At 42.8% G+C, this 20,330-nt stretch overlaps 1 protein-coding gene across 1 annotated transcript in view; it reads left to right on the top strand.

Annotated features, from left to right (window-relative positions):
• The window catches only part of LRCH1 (leucine rich repeats and calponin homology domain containing 1), a 666,761-nt gene that overhangs the window by 474,960 nt on the left and 171,471 nt on the right, over positions 1-20,330 (top strand). Inside the window, exons 11-12 of the mRNA XM_069205389.1 lie at positions 4,453-4,536; positions 14,974-15,063. Coding sequence (XP_069061490.1) covers positions 4,453-4,536; positions 14,974-15,063 — 174 coding nt within the window. The remainder of the gene's footprint in view (positions 1-4,452; positions 4,537-14,973; positions 15,064-20,330) is intronic.

The following is a 20,330-nucleotide window of genomic DNA, read 5'->3' as shown; positions in this document are numbered from 1 at the left end:
ATTAAAAATCTGACTTCGCCATTGAATTCATTTTTTCATACCTATCAAAATATTTATTTAAATATTTTTTTATCTAGTCCCATCCTGAGATAACCAATTAGTATTTAATTAGAACTCTGGTTTTCTTCTTAAGACTTCCAAGCTTGCCACCATGAAAAATATCTTTTAGGTGCTAGTCACTGTAAGGACATGTTATCATTACATTTCTACATGTTCTACTTTTAAAAACCATGCACCTTGCCTTGTGAGTGACAAAGGCTACATAGGGGTGATTTGATAAAGTTTTAAACAGTCATTTTGATCTGAAAAAAAGAGTTGATTTTGACAGGTCAAATTGGACTCTTCTACAGTCAGGCTACACTGGTAGGGATGAATACTGTCACTACAGTGGATAGCACATTCTGTGCTGCAGTCCACTAGTGACATTTAACGTACAGACCCTCAATACACTGTACTATATACTAGGGACTCATAGATCAGTTAAATATGCCAATTAAGAATAAGCCATCTAAGCAATATTTTAAGGGGAAGCACAGTCACTTGCTGCTGGGTACCAGGGGTAATATGCATGGATTGTTTAAACCAGCAAAAATATAGTGCCCAGCAAAAGTGATTGAAATAATATTAAAAGTAATGTTAAAAACCCAAAAAGCCACTGAAATTCATCAGTTATAGTTTACAGAGCTCACTATAAATTTCTCCACCCCACGCACTGCTTATTTACGTACACATTACATCACTCATGACTCGTTAATTGACATCACTGGTGAAATTGCAAATTACATAATTGGTGACATATCAATTACAGACAGGGTGTGAGAGGGTGAAGTTGGAGCAGTGAGTAGTAGTAAGTAGTCCTGCATTGGTTTCTCTTATGCTGGTAATTTTTGTTGGAAGAGGTAGGATGCTAAGTTATTAGTTGACAAGGTAGATTGTTAATGGTTTGTGGAAATGACTGTAGCTAGGGTGAAATGAGTTGGTGAGGTGATGGAAGTATAAAGATTTAGTGTTAGGTAATCATAAAATATATGCAGAGCTTGTTCATAAGTGTCAGTTTTTGTAGTGGTCTTATTATTGCATTATGTATGTACTAGTGTCACATTTTGATTTGAAGATTGTAAATATTAAGTAAAATCCAGGGTTATGGATGTGAAGTAATAGTAGAGAAGCTGAGCAGATGATAATAAGAATAAAGGGCATGTTTCAGAGCGTCTTTGAGATTCAGGGTTGTGGAGTTTTGAAGCAAATTTGGCTTAGGAGTGGTGTAAGAAAGTCTGGGTAGGGTTTCCTTTTGCAGATGTAGATAGATATCAAAAGAGGAAATGAGTGGTTAGTATAATAGTGGGTGTTTCTGGATGACTAGTTTAAGAGAATACTTACTCCTCCCTCTTTGTGGATGTGGCTGAATGTGTGATTAAATGTAGTATGATGAGTATGGAATACTGCTGATGTGGCCTAATTTTTGTGGTCCTTTCATGTCTTTCTATCTCAAAATAACATTTTACAGAGAATTTACTATGCTTGTACATTGTACCGTGTTGCACTACTCAACTGAACAAGCCTTTTTCAAAGGGACATTAGAGTCTTGTGGGAGGGTAGAACTTCCTCAACCCGAGGCTTCATTCTTTTAATTCCAGCTATCAGTTTGGCATTCCTATCTTAACCCATCTTTCACTGTACCAGGTAGTTCATGATCTGTTTTATCTTCCTATTATATTGGACCATTAATGATTCTATTTAGTTAACAATTGGGTTCAGACTACTTTAGTGTAACAGACTTGTAATATGTGAACTGTAGACCGTTTTAAATTGGAATATTTGCTTGCTGGCACAAAATCATTGTGGTTAAATGGCTCAGTTGTGCATTATCTCCATTTAATCAAGGCATGTCCTTCCAGGCATGATTTGCTGCAAACATATTCTTTGCACCATACCTTTATCCAGCTAACCATCAAGCAGAACCCCTTATTGTAGGACTGCCCAAAGCTTTTAGATCATTTTATATTGAATGTTATATTGTTCCTTTAAACTTCACTTCTAGGATGATAATATCTGCAAGAAGCATACTAATGCCACTCTCTTCTTTATGAAACAGAAACAAATAAGTACTAGTCCACGTTCCTCAAATAAAAGTATTTGGGACTCATTCCGAGTTTGGCAGTTAGATGAGCCAAGAGCCAAACTTGCAGGGATGAGGCTGCCGTCAACCTGGCTGCCTCATCCCACGTCGTATTACGATGTTCTCACCGGGAACATCGTATTAAGACATTCCCGCTGGTCAGCCCAGTGGGAACAATGCTACGGTATTGGTCTCTGCTCCCTTAAGGGAGCCAAGACCATTACTGTAGCACTACAGCACTGCTGGGCTCACTCAGGCCAAGTGCTGTGTTGAGAACTCTTCCCCACAATCCCCCCGCGCTGCGTGGGCTTTTGTTAGTCCCATGCCCTAAATTTACCCTTTGCCATGTTCCTGAGATTTCTACATATTTGGGATAGGCTTTTCCAACAACGGAGATGCAAAAAATGAAATTTTATTCTCTTCACGAAGATCTTTACCATAGGGATGGAATTACAAATTACAAAAAGCAAAGCATTTGAATATTTTTGGTTCAGGACAAATTATTGCTGAAATCAGATTATGCATTTTTTGTAACAAGAAAGTAGTACTCCTTGTTAGACTTCAGCCTACTATAAAGTGAAGGTTGGTCCTTGCATTGTTTAGCCGGAGCATATTGAAAGTTTATAAAGTGATACATATCATATTAGGTGTAGTTATTAGGAATGTAATACTTCAGTAGCAGATAGTATATGAAGCTAATTTACTGCCTTGCATTAGTGCTGCTCCCTTAAGTCATCTATTCTTAGGATTTGTTGAATTCAGTAGGCCGAAACAAAACTCTGATTGTTCTACTAGTGCAATACTTCACTTTTGCATTGACTGAAGTACATCATAATTACTGCACGAGTGCCACGAGCCAGTTGATATAATGCTTTCAGTATTGTGCTGCGGCTTAAAATCCATGGCAATGAATTTCACGAATTAAGCCCTTGCTTCTATCATGTTAGTGACTGACTGACGTGTACATGTAAAGCAGTGTCAAGGTATAGTATCTTACCACCCATGTGAAGAACTTCTAACTATTCTGGTGGAATGTACAGCGTTGCGGGCAGATGATTCATGACCAGGCTCGAGTGTGGCCAAGACTGTCTGCATCCTTCCTTCATTGGACAAGTGCACCCTAATGTTGCTCTGGGGATGTGCGTGTCTCCACGCCATCTGTGTCCAGCCACGGGGTAATGCAAGGCTTTGATCACGCTGAAGGTTCTATGATGGTCACCCGAGCACACAAATTTGCCAGAAAGGTGAGTCTCCAAACTTCTTAATAATCCCCAACACCAAGGATAGAGGCGGAAATGAAATATCAATAGAATTAGCAATTCCAGTTTTTCACAAAGCTTCAAAACATTTGTGTCATGTTTGCACTGGTGCCCGAGCTGCACTGGCTTGCCTTTGCCAGCCCTTGCATATCCCTTCTTGCAGTAGTCCTAGAAACGAATGAAACATTAGGTATGCAAGGCCTGCTGTTCTGTAAGCAGCACCAATGTCAAGCGCGAAACAAACTATATATAAGCCGGCTTCTCAAACGTCCTCGGAAATTTAGTTGTGTAAACGTAACCTTCTGTTTCTGCAGAATTTCTGTTTTTTTTTTGCAATTCACAGTTCCAACAGTATTTTTAAGAAGCCACAATTCCCAGGAGTCGTTCTGGGATTGGTTTGTCAGTTCCAGTTTATTCAAGTGTGAAAGCATTTTTTAATTTCATAATTGTATCAGGCCGTTATTTATGGATCCACAAACGTACATCCGTGCTAACTTTTTTATTTACTGTTTTTTCCTCCACTTGGAAAAAAAAAATTCCGCATGTTGGTGCCATTTCTGAAACCGTCCCCCACTAATTTTCCTGGTGTTGATTTTCCTCTGTATGATGTCTCTTTGCCTCTCTATACATACCCTTCCTTCACAGTAGGACATGCATGAGTGCATCCGTGGTGGAAATGCTCCTGGCAAAATTTGATGATTGGCTACAGACATAAAAGTTAGTGGGTGGCCTCCTACTAAGCTGTTCCTAGCACAACCAAAATCCATCACTTCGAGCTAATTTGTTCAAAAATTCTATTAGAACATTATGCCTTAATTTTACGTCTGAACAAATTGAGTGTAAACTCACAAGTGTGACTACGCACATTTGCTCAAATATCTTGTGATTGGGGCACTTCATCTTATATAATGTGAGCATTCTACATTTATATCTCTCACATTTTGCCAGCGTGGCTTGTTCCATTCAATGTATAATCTACAATATAGAGTGTGAAGAACAGTTATGGTATTCAGAGGAAATCTCTAAGCAATACTAATTACTTTATGTCACATGCATTTTTCCCTGTGTCTTTAGAGCTCACATACCAGATCCAGATGTTTGTACGCCAATGATAGACGAACTTAGGAAAGCTGTTCATTTGTTACAAGATCCTAACAGGTGGGTCTGTTACGTGTCCCTCATTCTCCTCAACAATGTTGTTTCTTAAACTTGGTACTCCACAGCATCATATGAAATAAACAGGGTTCCTCTGTACTGCACTGTCTGACACTCAGGCTTATTAAAGAATACATAATACACAGACGCCGTTTTAAGAGCCTAAACGTGTTTACCATGACATTAGAATGTGCTATGACGTTCAGCCTGCAGAATGGATGCAGATATCCCTTGGTTTAATAAACAGCGGTGTAACCAGAGGTGCGCTGTAAATCTCCTTTCAGTTGCTGTTGTTCTCCGCCCTGTAATCAGTATTAGTTCTGTTGGGGCATGGCCTGACCGCCAAAAATAGCAGAGGTGAGTTAGAGAAGCTCTTGGACACCTCAGCATTCTGGATTTTACTCAGGGTCTGGAGAACCCTGCTGGTGTATAGCTGACATTGCTACACCTGACAGCATCACGGATTGCTTTCGACTGAAGGGCTTGCCGCCAAAATGGTGTCTGCAGCCTGATGACTGTCTTGATAGAATAGGCCGATTGGCTTGGACGTTCGTTCAGTCGCAGGCCATTACCTGTCCTGATCTCCAATCTCTCTCCTGGGGCTAATGGCGAGGAATGCCCATCCTCAACACAGGTGGGACACAGAGGGAGGCATATATCTGGGTCCTTTGGCCCTCAGGGCTTTGGGTGGCTGCTCCGCGACTCTGACACCCACAGCAGGTAACACAGCATATGCCTGGAATGTGTGGGCTGTCTCCCCCCCATTGGCACCAGTCCTAGCAGGGAGCACTTACCTGTGGGTAATCCATGTGGTGGGTGTAGGCTGCCCTAGTGCGGGTAGAAGTCCTACCACAGTGTGACCGGGCCTGCGCCCTGGTAGTGGAGGAGGGGCCTGCCCTGTATCCCCCGTGGTTCCACATGACAGATGCAGTTTACTGTCATTCTAACCCTGCCACCTAGCCCCCACATTAATTATCTTCTTCGGGCTTGTTGAGGGGCCGAGGTCTTGGGCTTTCTGGACTACTATATTGGATGCTCAAGTTGTAGCCTGGGGTTTCTTCTGGTTGTGAGAAATGTTACTGTTTATTGTACCTTGCTCTCCTTTACTTGTCAGCAGCTTGGACCCATTTGACTATTGTGCAAGCAGTGCCGGACATTATGATGCTTGGTACTTTTGCCATTTCTGTATCTACCTGGCAACCGCAAGAATGCTTATGTCCCCATGATCATTTAGCTTGGCCATTCATGTGTGAGGTTTGTTTCTTCATCTCCTGATCTGTACAGACCCTCCTCTGTCTACTACTGTTACTGTCAGTAAGCATGCAGGTCAGTGCCCTGCCTGCATTTATTGTATGGGTGGACAGAAGGGATCCCAGAAGCAACAAAAGCCCAATCCTCCTGACTCCACACCTCAGGCACTACACCCCTGTCAACGGTACATTTCAGCACAGTACATCTGGATGGCCTCCACGCTGGGCCCCCCAGAGAGGTCAAATTGGTACACCCGACAGCTGACAAACTGGACCAGATACTTGCAGCAATTGCTGTTTCTCAAGAGACCTTTGAGGCCAAATTATACTCTTTCACCAATGATATCATGATTCTCTAGGAAAACCAGCAAAAGCTTTAGGAAAAGGTCAACACAAATGCACAAGCCATCGCAGAACTTCAGCCAACTATTTGCGCCGTTGCCAAACGTACTTAATCGATCCTGGAGTGTTAGACCTGCCAGCCTTAGGATGGTCCTCCCCCCCCCAACTTTTTGCCTTCCTCCTCCATTTTTACTGAACTACTTTTACCTGGCTTAGAACTCTGTGCACTTTACCTCAGCTAACAGTGCTAAATTGCTTTTGCTCTCTTCTGACATATTTGATTCACTTTTAAATCCCTAGTAAAGTGGTACTACATATACACAGTGCCTGTAATTAAATGCTACTATTGGGCCTGCAGCACTGCTTGTGCCACCCACTTAAGCAGCCCTTAAAACATGTCTCGGGCCTGCCTTTGCAGTGCATTTGTGTGACACTCTAAACTGCCATTTAGACCTGGCAAAATAAACGTTTTGCCAAGCCTAAACCTTCCTTTTTAATATATATACGTTACCCTTGGGACGGGAGGGTTGGACTGTCTAGAGGGTAGGGGGCAATGTATTTAAAAAGTAGGACATATTCTTTTAAGTTTTACATGTCCTGGTAGTGAAAAACCCTTAAATTAATGTTTACTACTGCAAGGCCTATCTCTCCCATAGGTTAACATTTAAGTTGCCTTATTACATTTTATAAGTGTAATTTCCAAATGGGAAGAGACAAACAGTACAAGCTTGGTGTCTCACAATTTGAAATTCTTCCTTATGGTCAAGACACATTTTAAATTGCAGTTCTGAAAGTGCCACTTTTAGAAAGTTTTCATTCTTATCTTGCCTTAGCCATTTAGTACCTGTAGCCTGTCTCTCGTCACATGACTATGTGTAGTTGGTAATTGAGCGTTGTGTGTTCCTCCCAGACAGCCACACTCAACATGGAGCTTAGGTGTGTCTGGATGGGCCATCGCTGGGAAGATAGGAGGGAGGAGCAGGGCACAGCCCCACTTAGACCCGAAAAGGTTGTGTCCTGCCTCCACACAAAAGGCTGCCTATCCCCTTTAGTAAGACTGGAGCCAGGGCACGTAAGGCAGGATGCCTGGGAACTTCAAAGGGAAACCTCTAGAATCGTTTCTCCCACTTTAGAGGCACAACTGAGTATAAATGCTAGACTGCAGATAGCAGCTCTTCTGTAACCTTCTGGACCTGTAGACACTTTGTCAGGAAGGACAACTCCTATGCTGCTGAACGACTGCCACTCTGCTGGGACTCATGCTTTGCTATGCTGACCTGCTGCCTTACTGCCTTTGTGAAAGACTGGATCTGCAGCTCTTGAGACCACGACCCCAGAGTGACCCCAGTGTTAGTTGCCTGGCCTACCGAGTTGAGCCTCAGGGACAGATGGCTCCAGCAACCTTGCATCTGCACTGTGACTTTGCTTTGTATGAGAGTATCCTGCCAAGTGGTGCCACTTCAGTCCTGGACCTTTGGAAGTGGGCATAACGTGTTTTGCCAGCCTCTTTGAATACAGTGGGACCTATGTAACTCCTTTGCTGCTTGGTGCAACCCTGAGAAGAACTGATGCATCTCCCCTGCTGCATTGATTGGACCTGTGGCAAAGACATGCATCGCAGCCTCAGGCTGCATCACCTTCAGAACCACCACTGTGTGAAGCGTCCTTCGCACAGGCCCTTCCATCCAACACTGATGGGATCTTCAACGACAAAGCAACTGGACTTCTTACCGCAGCCTCGCCACATCTTGGAACTGGTGCATTGCTTTGGGTCTGTGACGCATCTTCGCAGATCCTTACAACACTCTACAAACCAGGATTTAAGGTACTTTGTTCAGCGGGCCTAAGTTGGTCCCTGTAGCCGGTCTGCACTCCATCACAGTTGGGCTGAACGTGTGACTTTGTCCTGGGCCAGCATGACCAGATATCAACAGCTGGCACTCAACGCCTTATGGCACTACTTTTACCAAAACCTTTTAAATTGAATATCTCTGGTTCTACTGTTTGGATTTTTGTCATTTTGGTCCTTTTTTTTTTTTATAAATTAGGCTCTTTTTGTCTAACTGGCTATAGAATCTTTTTATGTGGTATTTTTACTGTCTTACTGTTTGAAGTGTTGCACAAATAATTTACACATTGTGTCTAAGCTAAGCCTGACTGCTCTGTGGCAAGCTACCAGGGGGCTGAGCACAAGTTAATTTGGGGTTTGCTTGTGCCTTACCCTGACAAGGATTGCGGTTGCTGCTTGACCAGGACTCACACCCAATTTTTTCACATGGCGAAACTTCGTATATTGCAGAGTAAACTTGATGAGGCGGAAGAGTGCTCTCGCCATGACATTCGCATTAATGGCCTACCAGAGGTTGTGGAAGGGACCTATCCAGTCACCTTTTGGAATTCTGGATGAAGCAAGATATAGCCCCTTCTACACTCTCCTGCACTTTGTGATAGAACATGCACACAGAGTCCCTGCTCGGCACCCGCCCCTGATTATGAGTTTGTTGCTTTATCGTGACTGGGATGTGATCCTGGCGGCAGCCTGAGACAAAGGTACTGCCCTTTATGATAATTTAAAAGTGATGTTTTTCCTGGACTACACTCTCGGGGTCCGTCACCAGAGAGTGTCTTTTCTCCAGGTCAAAATGAAACTTTGGGATATTGGACTAAAATGTGTGCTACGTTTCTCTGCTAACCTGAAAATCTCAGGTGGCCAGTACACTCACTTTTTCACCCAATCTCAAGAGTCCTGGGATTGAGTGGAAGCATACGATAGGTGGACTCTTAGTTCCCCATGCCCCTCCTCTTCTGCCCTTAAGATGGACCAAGTAGCAAACACTGTTCGGCTATTGCATCTCCAAAAACCAAAATGTGGCACACCCTCACTCGCAAAGAACTGAAGGGAGCAGCGCAACACCATGGCTGTTATGGCCTCTTTGTAGAGTCTCTCGTCAACACTACATTTGCTCTCATCAGAATCTAATATTTCGGGGGATGATCGGATGTCTAAAGGAACTTCGTTTTGACATGCTTACTCCACCAGTATCTACAGCACAATCTAGTGTGGATTTGGAATGACTGCTCCCTTCAACATCTTTTTGTTTTCACACTTTGAAGTACCACACGCTTAGTATCCTTCTTGGCTCCGTTTAAATACTTAAGACAGCACCTTGCTTAGGCTGGTGTTTCTCCACTGGGTTTGACAGGCCTGTTGTCCCCTGATCCCACATACCTATAAAGGTCATCTGACCCCTTATCCTTCTGCAGGGTCAGAGTCTTCTTATTACTGTAGCCATGTCACTTTAAGGGGTGTAGAATTTAGTAAAATATCTACTTGCCCATGGGACAGGCTGCATCTTAAATCTGCTTGTCCTGTAAAAAATCTACTTGGCCCTTTGGTGCCATGTAGTGTGGCAACAAATTATGACTGCAATCTCTTTATGTAAGAGCTCTGATAATAGCCCCTCTGATTATGGAACTGCTACTGTTATCATAGGGCTTGAAAACCTGCAATTTCAATCCCTACTATAGCAATTTTCTTATTTTGCCACCTTTCCGCAGATCTACATACTGGGGCTTGAGGGAGCAGTAAGCAATAGTTCCAGGGCTGGAATGCCTTTAAGTCTGCAAACCTACTAACTGGCATGTTTTAAGAATGTTCACCAGATCTTCTCTAATCTTTTCCCATAATGAGAAAGGTTGGAAATGTACTCCTGACAGTGGCAGAATTAGAAGTTCTTTTAGGGTTGAGAAAAAAGTGGTTGGAGGGAAAGTGAACTTGTAAACACGAAATAGATTTTCACATGAGCAAATCTACACATGGATATTTGCTGGTGCTAAAATACAGCTCACAAATATTTTCTAGGAGTCTGATTTCCTGGTCTAAATCTGTAAGTACTTGTGAATTCATGAAAGCAACTAATTCAAAGACATATACAATGGGTGCACTTTTGTGACTTTCTTTAAGAATAGGGTCCCTAATTAGGTCTGGCGTTAACAAAGACATTTTGTTTTTATTAAACTTCTATCTCTCTATCTATCGTCTGGCTTTACCTTGAGTGATCACATTCTTTCTTCCACAATGAGCATATTGGCACACAAAGTAGTTTTGTTCAGTGCTAGGAACTACTGTGGCGATCAGTGGCGTAACGCAAATGGAGGGGGCCCCACTGCAAAGAACATGGAGGGGGCCCTCTCCAGACTCACTCAGGGCAGGTGCTGTGCTGAGGGGGCCCCTTCAAGGGCGATTGCAGTGCCTTTGTTATGCCACTGGTGGCAATGTGTGCTTTTTGAGATGAAAACATTTTTTTCTTTTTGCCAGTGTTTGTTACAATGGTGAGGACTTGGCAGCTCCCACAACAATAAAGTTTTACAAAAGCCATGTCAAAACAAGACACGCACTGACTAAACCAAAAGACTCACAATTTATTTTTTTGATCGGTTGGCTTTGCCAGTGCTTGTTTATTTTCTTGCCTCCCATAATCTTGTTGAAAATGGTTACACTGATTTTTCCATTAGGAATATTTTTGGGAAATACTAGCATGCATCAACACATTTAACTAAGTGACGCTTCAAAGAAATAGCTCCTACAATTTCCTACTTGCATTTTTTTCTGAACATTTTATTTTGAAAGCCAAAGAATCATAACTCTTGCTTACAAGCTTCTGCAAACATTTGCATCTAATCAGAGAGTATTCTGGGAGCATTATACTTAGCCTCATATTGCTAAACTTTTCAAACATGTGTGTTCCACCTTTCTTTTTTTTTTTTTTTTTTTTTTTACTGGAATCACTGCCAATATTGCAGTGTGACCTTAAAACGTTTATTTGCAGCGTTCACCCAAATAATGAAGGTTTTTCTTTAATGAACCATAAATACAAGTTTCAACAGTATTTTGAATGGGCACACATATTACCTCAACAGCAGACAATTCCTTTCTCTGTAAACTGGCAGCAAAAGGGTTTGGGCTGCATGGAGTTGGGTCTACTTGTCCCAAGGACAAAATAAATATGAAAACATGTCGCCCTTGACCCCAAACAATATGTGTTGGACGATAGATGCACATCCCTGCACTTTACTTGCTTCCTTGGCATGTATGGCTGAGGGACTAAAGTGGGTTTGTTTTGTCTTCCCTTCTCATTTCCATTGTTGGGGTGCTATGTTTTTCATTTATTGGTATTTGTTGGACGGCTGTGTTGTGTACTGTCCTGTAGATGCTCTTTGCCTCTATTTGGTGTTTTGTTGCTGTTTCTTCTATTATATTGCATTTCTCCCTCCACACTGCTCTTTATTAGGCATGGTACTTACATTTCCTGATCAATACAGTCCTCAGTTGTCCCATACACATGTATTTAACCTTTATGGAAAACCTTTTTCTGCTTGCCAGGGGCACCTTCAACAGTCACCCACTAAACCACGGGTTCAGTAATGCATCACACACTGATCAGTTGGCCTTTTGGTCCCAATTGACAACCATTTTGTTTGTTTGGCCTAGCACCTTTGTGTCTTTGGAGGGAATGTCAACTCTGTCCTTGACGTTCACCTGGACCGATAAACACCCCCACTTCCGCAATGCTCTGTGCTGCTTAATTCCTTACCTCTTCGGCAATGGCTGACCCACCAGACCTTAAATGACACTTGGTGACTTAAGTACCCGACACACCAGGAATTTTCTTTTTATGCCCTAGTACATAAATTACACTCACCCCTGGACAGATTTGATTGCTCATCACCTCTCCATTTAGCAATTACCTCCATACATTACCATCTAAGAGTATTCTCTGTTCATAGTCTTCTGGTATTTGCACTGGCCTGGGGAGACGCGCTGTCCCTGATTCCCACATGAATGTTTTCAGTCTCAGTGCTGGAGGATGCAGTCTTCTTTCGGACACTGCTTGAACACATCAACAACTTTATTCAGGACAATGCAGAGCCCTCCTTTTCTCCTTTGATTGATTGGGAAGCTTTTAAAGTTGTCACAAGGGGGTTATGCATCAAACCACAGTGGGTGTGTAAAGAGTTCTTGTCCAAGGTGTTTTGGCAGTGGAAGACTCTCTTTGGGTGATGGAACAGGTCATGGTAACCTTTTCAGATCAATTGGAAAAGCTGCAGATGGCGCGAGCAGCCTTTTTTGACAAAGTAGTGTTGCATAATTACACTTACATAGCTGGGATCCATAACAAAGGTGACAAACCTAGCTGCCTGATGGCACGGTTGGTTGCTCCTCGCCAAGTTGACTCCACCCCTCTTGCTATTTCTGTCCCTTCGGGGGACACTGCCCATACCCAAAATGCCATTAACTCTACTTTTCACACATATTACAGTGAACTCTATGCAGCCCCATGGCAAAGTTGGACATCATATTCTATTGTTTTGTTGCTCATATCCCCCCTCCACCTTGTGGAAAGCTCTGGGGGACAATGGCTTGCTGGGCAAGATTAATGTCGAGGTTACTCACACCCTGGCACCTAAACTGGAGCCACTTTACAACACCATTTAAACATCAGGTTCTCTTCCTCTGACCCTTAATGCAGCACTTATTTCCACCTTTTTAAAACCATAGAAAGATCCGATGGACCTAGGTGCATATCATCCACTGTGTATCTTAAACACTGCATACAAGATTTTAATTAAAATATTGGCCTGTCTTCTGCTTCAGAATTACCAGACATAATTCATGAAGGTCAGGCAGGCTTCATACTGGGTTGCAACACTTCTCTCAACTTTTGCCAACTGTGACATATTAAGGGTGAATTTACTATTTCGCAATGCTGTTTGTATCTCACTTCATTTCCTGCAATGGGATTATAGTCATAGAGTGCTGCGATTATTCGGTATTGGCCGCCGGTGGAGGATGTGGCTACAGATTCTGCATTCTATATTCCACTCCCCAGGTTGTGTAATAACTGGAAAATGCAAATCTGCTCCTTGGCCTATAGGTAGTGGCACTTAACAGGGTGGCCACCTTTCGCTGTTATTATTTGCCATGGCCATGGAACATTTAGCAGCCCGACTCCATCACCATTAACCTGCTTGGGGTCTATCGATCCAGGCCCTAACTCATGCAATATCATTATATGCTGTCAACTTCCTTTTGTTTGCTCATGACGTGAACATTGACTTATCCAATATAGCACAGGTGTTCACTGACCTTGTGACTTTTTCAAGCCTTAAGGTGAACTGGGCTAAACCCTGCATCTTTCCTCTACAAAAAAAACAGTTAGATCCCAGACTGCAGGTCAAAATGGTTAAATTTCAGTATTTAACGATCGGCATTTATCATTCTTCCTTAGATTTATGCAGTAGAAACCTTGGCAAAGTGATGCGAGCACTGCATACACATATAACTGTTTGGCCATCTTTACTCCTCTCATTGATTGGTCCTCTTAATGATTGGTCATGTGGCCTTAGTGAAAATAGTGGTCCTATCTTTTTTTTTTTTTTATTATTTCACCCACCTTCCACTCCTCATCCCCTGTTCCTTCTTTAAACAATTAGATTCATCCCTAATTGCTTGTCTTTGGTGGTCCCGGCGATGCACAGTTTCCCTTCTAGTGGAGGTGGGAGACTTGAACATTCTTACCTGGCTGCACAGTTGCAGTGGACACCTCACAGGCTTTCTGGGCACTCTCTGAAAGACTGCCATCAATGGCTGACTTTCAGGACAGAATATTACATTACTTCTCATTTCCCTCTCCCAACTCGGATTCTGATGTTACGGGTCTATTCCGCACTGCAGTGACCTGCTTAATTAGAACAAGCAGACAGACCGAAACGGGGACTTCCTGTTCTCCTGCCATCGCCCTTTTGGGATTGCTGACCAGAACAGGTCTCTTGAGCCCAGTACACTTGTGACTCTGTCATACTGCTGGACTCTCCACAACTAGCGATCTATTTCTTAATGACAAATTGATGGTTTTCCATACTCTGGTAGCAGAATATGATCTCCGCCTAGACAATTTCTCACATATGAACGCATCAAACAATCTTTAAAAAAAAAAAAAAAAAATCGCTCTCGCCATGAGATATCCCTGGCACCTGAAGAACAGCAAACACTTCATATAGCAGGGATATGTGATAAGCTTATAAGCTGGTCCTAGAGGGGCATCTGCAACGGGTGGATAGGTCCCAGGGACAAGAACAGCAGGCCTGAGAAAATATTTTATTTTTCTTTTATAGTGACTGCTGGCCATCGGATTTATCAGACTAATTGGGACACGATACTGGGGAGAACCTTACTATCCCCAACAATAGCTACGGAAATAGGTACTTCACATTGGCAGATATTACCTTACAAAACATTATACATATCATCCTAGCACATCAGACACGGAGGGGGTGGGGGGATGGGGGAACTAAAAGGCTCTTTCTCGTAGTTTGAGTTTTTTGGTTTATATCATAGAACTGTTTATGGAATTACTATACACCGCTGTGTCTATGCATCGTTTACGTTTTGACTCACCTGTTACAGTACTTACCATTTCATTTGAAATTCTAATTGAAAGGCAGTGGGGATATACCAGTTACATTCTCTTTGTAAAAAATCACAACTATGCTTTAAGTCATGTGTGTTTGGCGAGTGTTTCTTTTTTCATAGGAGCGGTCATCTCAAAAAGTACTTGTCCTGTCCTATTTCTTTGTTTGCCAGGGTTTGTTATTTGTGGTGCAGCTTCTCTGTAAGGGGCTTCTCCTTAAGGGGATTCGCTTTTCTATGTTTGAATTGTGTGTTGTGTTTGTTTTACTGTAGTTACAGCTCCTTCACCACATGTGTTTGTAGAATGGTCCATAAGAAGTGCGGCAACAAGATGATGTAACTAATGAAATATTCTAAAACAAAACATATTTTTCACAGGTTAAGCATGGACATAGAAGACATGGATGGTGTGAATCTGTATCCTCTGCTGTCGCCAACCTTGCCGGAGTTACACGAGTCTACAGTAAAGTGTGTTTATCTACTTTCTCATTTTCCTGGAAATGTTTGTTTAACAGAATTTCAGAACCATTTGTCCTATTTTGGACTGAATCCCATTCCAGTACATTAAGAAACTTCACAACAGTAGGGGAAAGAAATTGAAATAAGGTGCCCAGTTCTTCTAAGCCAAAACAAACAAAGGTACACCTCATTTCAATTCAGTTCCAAATTTGTAGACCAAGCAGTGCTGTAAGCAGCTCGTACAATGTTTGGGAAACAGCTACACTCCAAAGCCACTCATACCCTTACTCCAATTACACTGTCATAGCTCTTGCACCTCTGAACCATCATCTCCTTCCATCTCCAATGGGCAACCTCGTCCCACCGTCAACATCCATAAAATACTTAAACTCCTCAAGGACTAATCCTCCGTCCTCAAATTATGGTCACCTGTATGGAGTTCAGCCTGCAGCAAAAACATACTCACCCCTGACCACTTCAATCCAGGCTACCCCTCTGTACATCACACCTACAGATGAATCTTAGATACACCTGAATAACGCCGCAGTAATCATTGCTCTGCATAGGTATTACCAAACTGGCGCTCAGATGTTTTAACCAATGTGATATCTTCCTTACAAAACTATATTCTATCCATCAGCTCAGCAATACCAAACTCCCTTAAACCAACTCCGGGCAAAACCACTGGGCCGCCATTCTCTTTATTGCTCTGCACTACATCAGAGGTACTATTTACACTTCTAACGAAGCAAGGGGTGAGGAAGTTAGTCTCCCTGCTTTAAAGAGCTAGAAGGGGAGCCTACCAAAAAAGACAAATGGACTGAAGATCTACCTAAGAAAATGATAGGTTGGATGACAATACTTGCAGCCACAGCAACAATACCTAGAAAGACTAGTTTAATATTAAATTAATATAGCTTCTTACATTGGGCATATTTGGCCACATTCTCCATAGGCAGGATTACATTTTTCCAGGGGTGTCAGATACCTGCCCAAGATGTAAAGGGAAACTTTTAAACATGATTTGGGCATGTACAGTTATTAGACGGTACTGGGTCACAATTACAGACCAAATGATGGGAAACCTCCACACCCCTTCCTCCTTTGAGGTACGATTGAGGGACGATAAGGGGCAGGGGTGGCTATCAGTCATGCTGCAGTATGATGCCAAAGTGCAAAACAAAAAAAACAAAAAACAATAAAACACAATTTCTTGTGGCATTCCTCAAGCAATGGTACTTACAGGGGCTGAAGTCAAGTTGCATGACCACACCCATACATGACACTTGATTGTCTAACTCAAGAGGCACTGAATTTATAGCTATGTGCATGATAGTTAAGTAATTACTCTGTATTTGGAAGTCAAATGCTGTTGAATCCATTTACATTATAAAAATTGTACAATTGACATTGAGTAACTGGTAAATATCACACTAAAGGTCCCAACAGTCTTAAACGTCCAAACATTGTTTGGACGTTTCAGAAATATTTTCCACTTTACAGTTTGTCACAAAGTTTGAAAGTTAGGAAGGTGATAAAAATGCTAAACATGATGACATTGTGCATTGCTTTAGTTCTATATAAACAATTACAAATCATTCCTTTACAAGAATGTTGGGTGACACTATGTTGTTGGGCGTCTGTGTACTAGGAGAATCTAATGTCATCTAGTAACACGTACAGAATGCAGTGGTGAATCAAAGCACGTGCATTCCTGTGCAGACCCACAACAGCTAGTGACTGTGTAGTCTAACACCATATCATCTGTAATATTCAAAAGCGCGTTTGCGGGAACTGCAGGAAGTCTCATAGCCCTGCCCATGAGAATTTCGTGCGGAGACAATCCAGTCTTTCTATCAGGGGTGTTTCTCATTGACATTAGCACTAAGGGCAATGCGTCAGGCCATTTCAAGTTTGTCGATGCACATATTTTCGCCATTCTTGATTTCAGTGTACCATTCATCTGCTCCACCAATCCTGATGCTTCAGGGCGATAGCTACAATGCAGTTTTTGCTCAATGTTCAGCGCTTCGCAAAGTAACTTTATCACCTCGTTATTGAAGTGACTTCCCCTATCTGATTCTAAAGAGATCGGGAATCCGAAACGTGGTATTAACTCTCTCAACAATAGCTTTGCAACTGTAAGGCTGTCATTTCTACGTGTGGGGTATGCCTCAATCCAGTGACTAAAAATGCACACAATCACCAACACATACTTTAGACCTCCATGCACGGGCATCTCAATGAAGTCCATCTGCATACGACTAAAAGGCCCGCTTGTCCTACCAATGTGGCTCGCGTTCACAACTGTTCCCTTTCCTGGGTTCATCTGCTGGCAAGTGACACATCGATGGCAAACTGCTTCTGCAGCTTGACGAAATCTGGGGTTAAACCAATCAGTTTTGAACAATCTTATCATGGCATCTCTCCCTAGGTGAGCTTGCCCATGATAGAACCGCGCAAGCTGTGATAAGAGACTGTTTGGCAAAACAAATTTTCCCTCATTTGAAACCCATAACTCGTCTGGTCTCTTTATACATTGTGATTTAATCCAGGAATCTCTTTCATCCTCCCTGACATTATTTTGTAATGCTTTTAATTCATCTATTGTATCTACGACCTTCAAGGCAAATGCTTCAGCTGGTTCGAGTTCTGGTTCACTTATCGAATTCCATTCATCTCTGAGTAATATACAATTCAAGGCACAAAATCTTGCGACTTGATCCGCATATGCATTTCCCAGAGAAACATAGTCCTGTCCTTTTGTATGAGCACTGCACTTTACCACTGCAACTTCGGCTGGCACTTGAATGGCGTGTAACAATTCCCTTATCCTCTCCCCGTTCTTCACTGGGGATCCTGAAGAAGTCAGGAAACCTCTCTGTGACCATAGTTGTCCAAAGTCATGCACAATCCCAAACCCGTATTGACTATCAGTGTAAATGGTGACTTTCATCAATGCAGACAGTTGACATGATCTGGTAAGGGCTACAAGTTCTGCTACTTGTGCAGAATAGACTCCTTGAAGCCATCCCGCTTCCAAGACCCCTGTTACAGTACATACAGCGTATCCTGCTTTCAAAATCCCCATCCCGTCTCTTAGACATGAACCATCAACAAAAATAATTTGGTCATTTTCATCAAGCTTAGTATCCTTAATGTCCGGTCGGGGTTTTGTGCAAAATTCAGTCACCTGAAGGCAGTCATGCTCGACGTCTTCAGCGTTCTCAATTTCAGCATTTTCTCCAGGGAGCAAGGTTGCTGGATTCAACGTAGTGCACCTTTTCAGCTGCACATTCGGTGAGCCCAGAATTATCGTTTCATACCTTGTGAGTCTTGCTCCAGTCATGTGCTGCGTTCGGGAGCGGGTCAAAAGTATCTCAACTGAGTGAGGGACCATGACTGTTACTGGGTGTCCCATCACTATTCCTTCACTCTGAGTGAGGCTGATACCAACTGCTGCTACGGCGCGCAAACACCCTGGGAGTGCTGCTGCGACCGGATCCAAAGTAGCTGAAAAATACGCTACTGGTCTGTTTACGCCACCATGGGCTTGAGTCAAGACAGACAAAGAACATGCATCACGTTCGTGGCAAAACAATGTGAAAGGCTTTGTGTAATCAGGCATACCTAAAGCTGGAGCCCTGCACATGCATTCTTTCAGTTCAACAAAAGCATCCATCTCATCTCCTTTCAGCTCAATTTGATCCAAGGCATCCTTCTGGGTCAGCTTCAGTAAAGGCTTCGCTAGTGTCGAGAAGTTGGGAATCCACTGGCGACAGTAGCCCACCATTCCCAAAAACTTCCTCACCTCCCTCCTTGTCTTGGGTGGACTCATTTGAAGTACACTTGTTATTCTTTCCTTCCTTATTCTCCGTGACCCTTTCTCTATTTGGTGACCCAAGTATTTCACTTTCTTCTGACAGAACTGCAATTTGGAAGGAGACACCTTGTGTCCATTCCTTCCCAAATGGTTCAACAGAGCAATGGTATCGGCTGTGCAGCCACTTTCTGTCTTTGATGCAATCAGTAAGTCATCAATGTACTGTACTAGAGTTGACTCGAATGGCAATTCTAATGCTTCCAAATCTTTCTTTAGAATCTGATTGAAGATTGACGGTGACTCAGAAAACCCTTGAGGAATTCGACACCAACTGTACACTCTGTCTAGGAATTTGAAACAAAAGAGGAATTGGCTGTCCTCATGAAGAGGCACCGAGAAGAATGCTTGTGACAAATCGATGACTGAGAACCACTCAGCATCGCAAGGGACCTGGAACATTATCACAGCTGGATTTGGTACGACAGGGCAACACTTGACTATGATGTCATTTATTTTCCTCAAGTAGTGTACGAGTCGGACCTTTCCACTCGGCTTTATTAGTCCCATTATTGGTGAATTACATGGACTGCTTAACACTTCTTTCAGTACTCCCTGTTTTACAAATTCATCAATGAGTTGGGCAACTTTCATGAGGGTGTCTTGTGCCATGTGGTATTGTGGGGTCTGGGGAAAGGTTGCATTGGGCTTTACAGTCACTTTCACTGGTTCCACTCCTTTCATCAATCCCACCTCTTTCCCTGTCATGTCCCACACTTCCTTTCCGACTGTCTCCCGTAATTCAGCTGGAATATCTTCTTCAGTTATCATCGGGAAAAGACAAATCAGAGGATACTCTTCATCTACCGTTTCCATCTCATCCCCCTCTACACTGTCCTCTTCTTCCCCATCACTGCTCGTCTGGATTGTTATTCCTTCGTTCGAACACATGATCGAACAACCCAATTTGCACAATAGGTCTCTTCCTAACAGTGCTATCGGGCTTGAGTCACATACCACAAACTGATGTACCCCTTGATAGTTACCGATGCTGACAGGTACCGGATCTGTTATTGGGTTCGTCAGGTGCCTGTTTGCTACTCCCACCACTTGAACTGTCCTCCCTGAGAGTGGCAAATTTGGTACTTCACTGCTCTTAACAGTTGAACGTGTGGCTCCCGTGTCAACCAAGAACGAGACACGATGACCCATTACTCTTCCCTCTACGTACGGACCCTTTTGATCAACTTCCAAGGATGCTGCAAGCACACAATCTCCTTCTTCTTCTGAGCTCTCACTCTCCCATACATTGTTTATTCCACTCTCACTGTGTAATGGGAACTGTTGTACGGTGCCATTTGTACTCATTACCTGACCCAAGACCTGTGGAGGAACCATCACTTGCTGCTGACTCATTGGTGCCAAGGGTATTTGCATTTGCTGATTAGGTACCATA

Source organism: Pleurodeles waltl, chromosome 8, assembly GCF_031143425.1.
Source record: "Pleurodeles waltl isolate 20211129_DDA chromosome 8, aPleWal1.hap1.20221129, whole genome shotgun sequence".
Taxonomy (NCBI): domain Eukaryota; kingdom Metazoa; phylum Chordata; class Amphibia; order Caudata; family Salamandridae; genus Pleurodeles; species Pleurodeles waltl.
The sequence above is the reverse complement of the archived record's forward strand: the minus strand, read 5'-3'. Positions and strand labels throughout refer to the sequence as shown.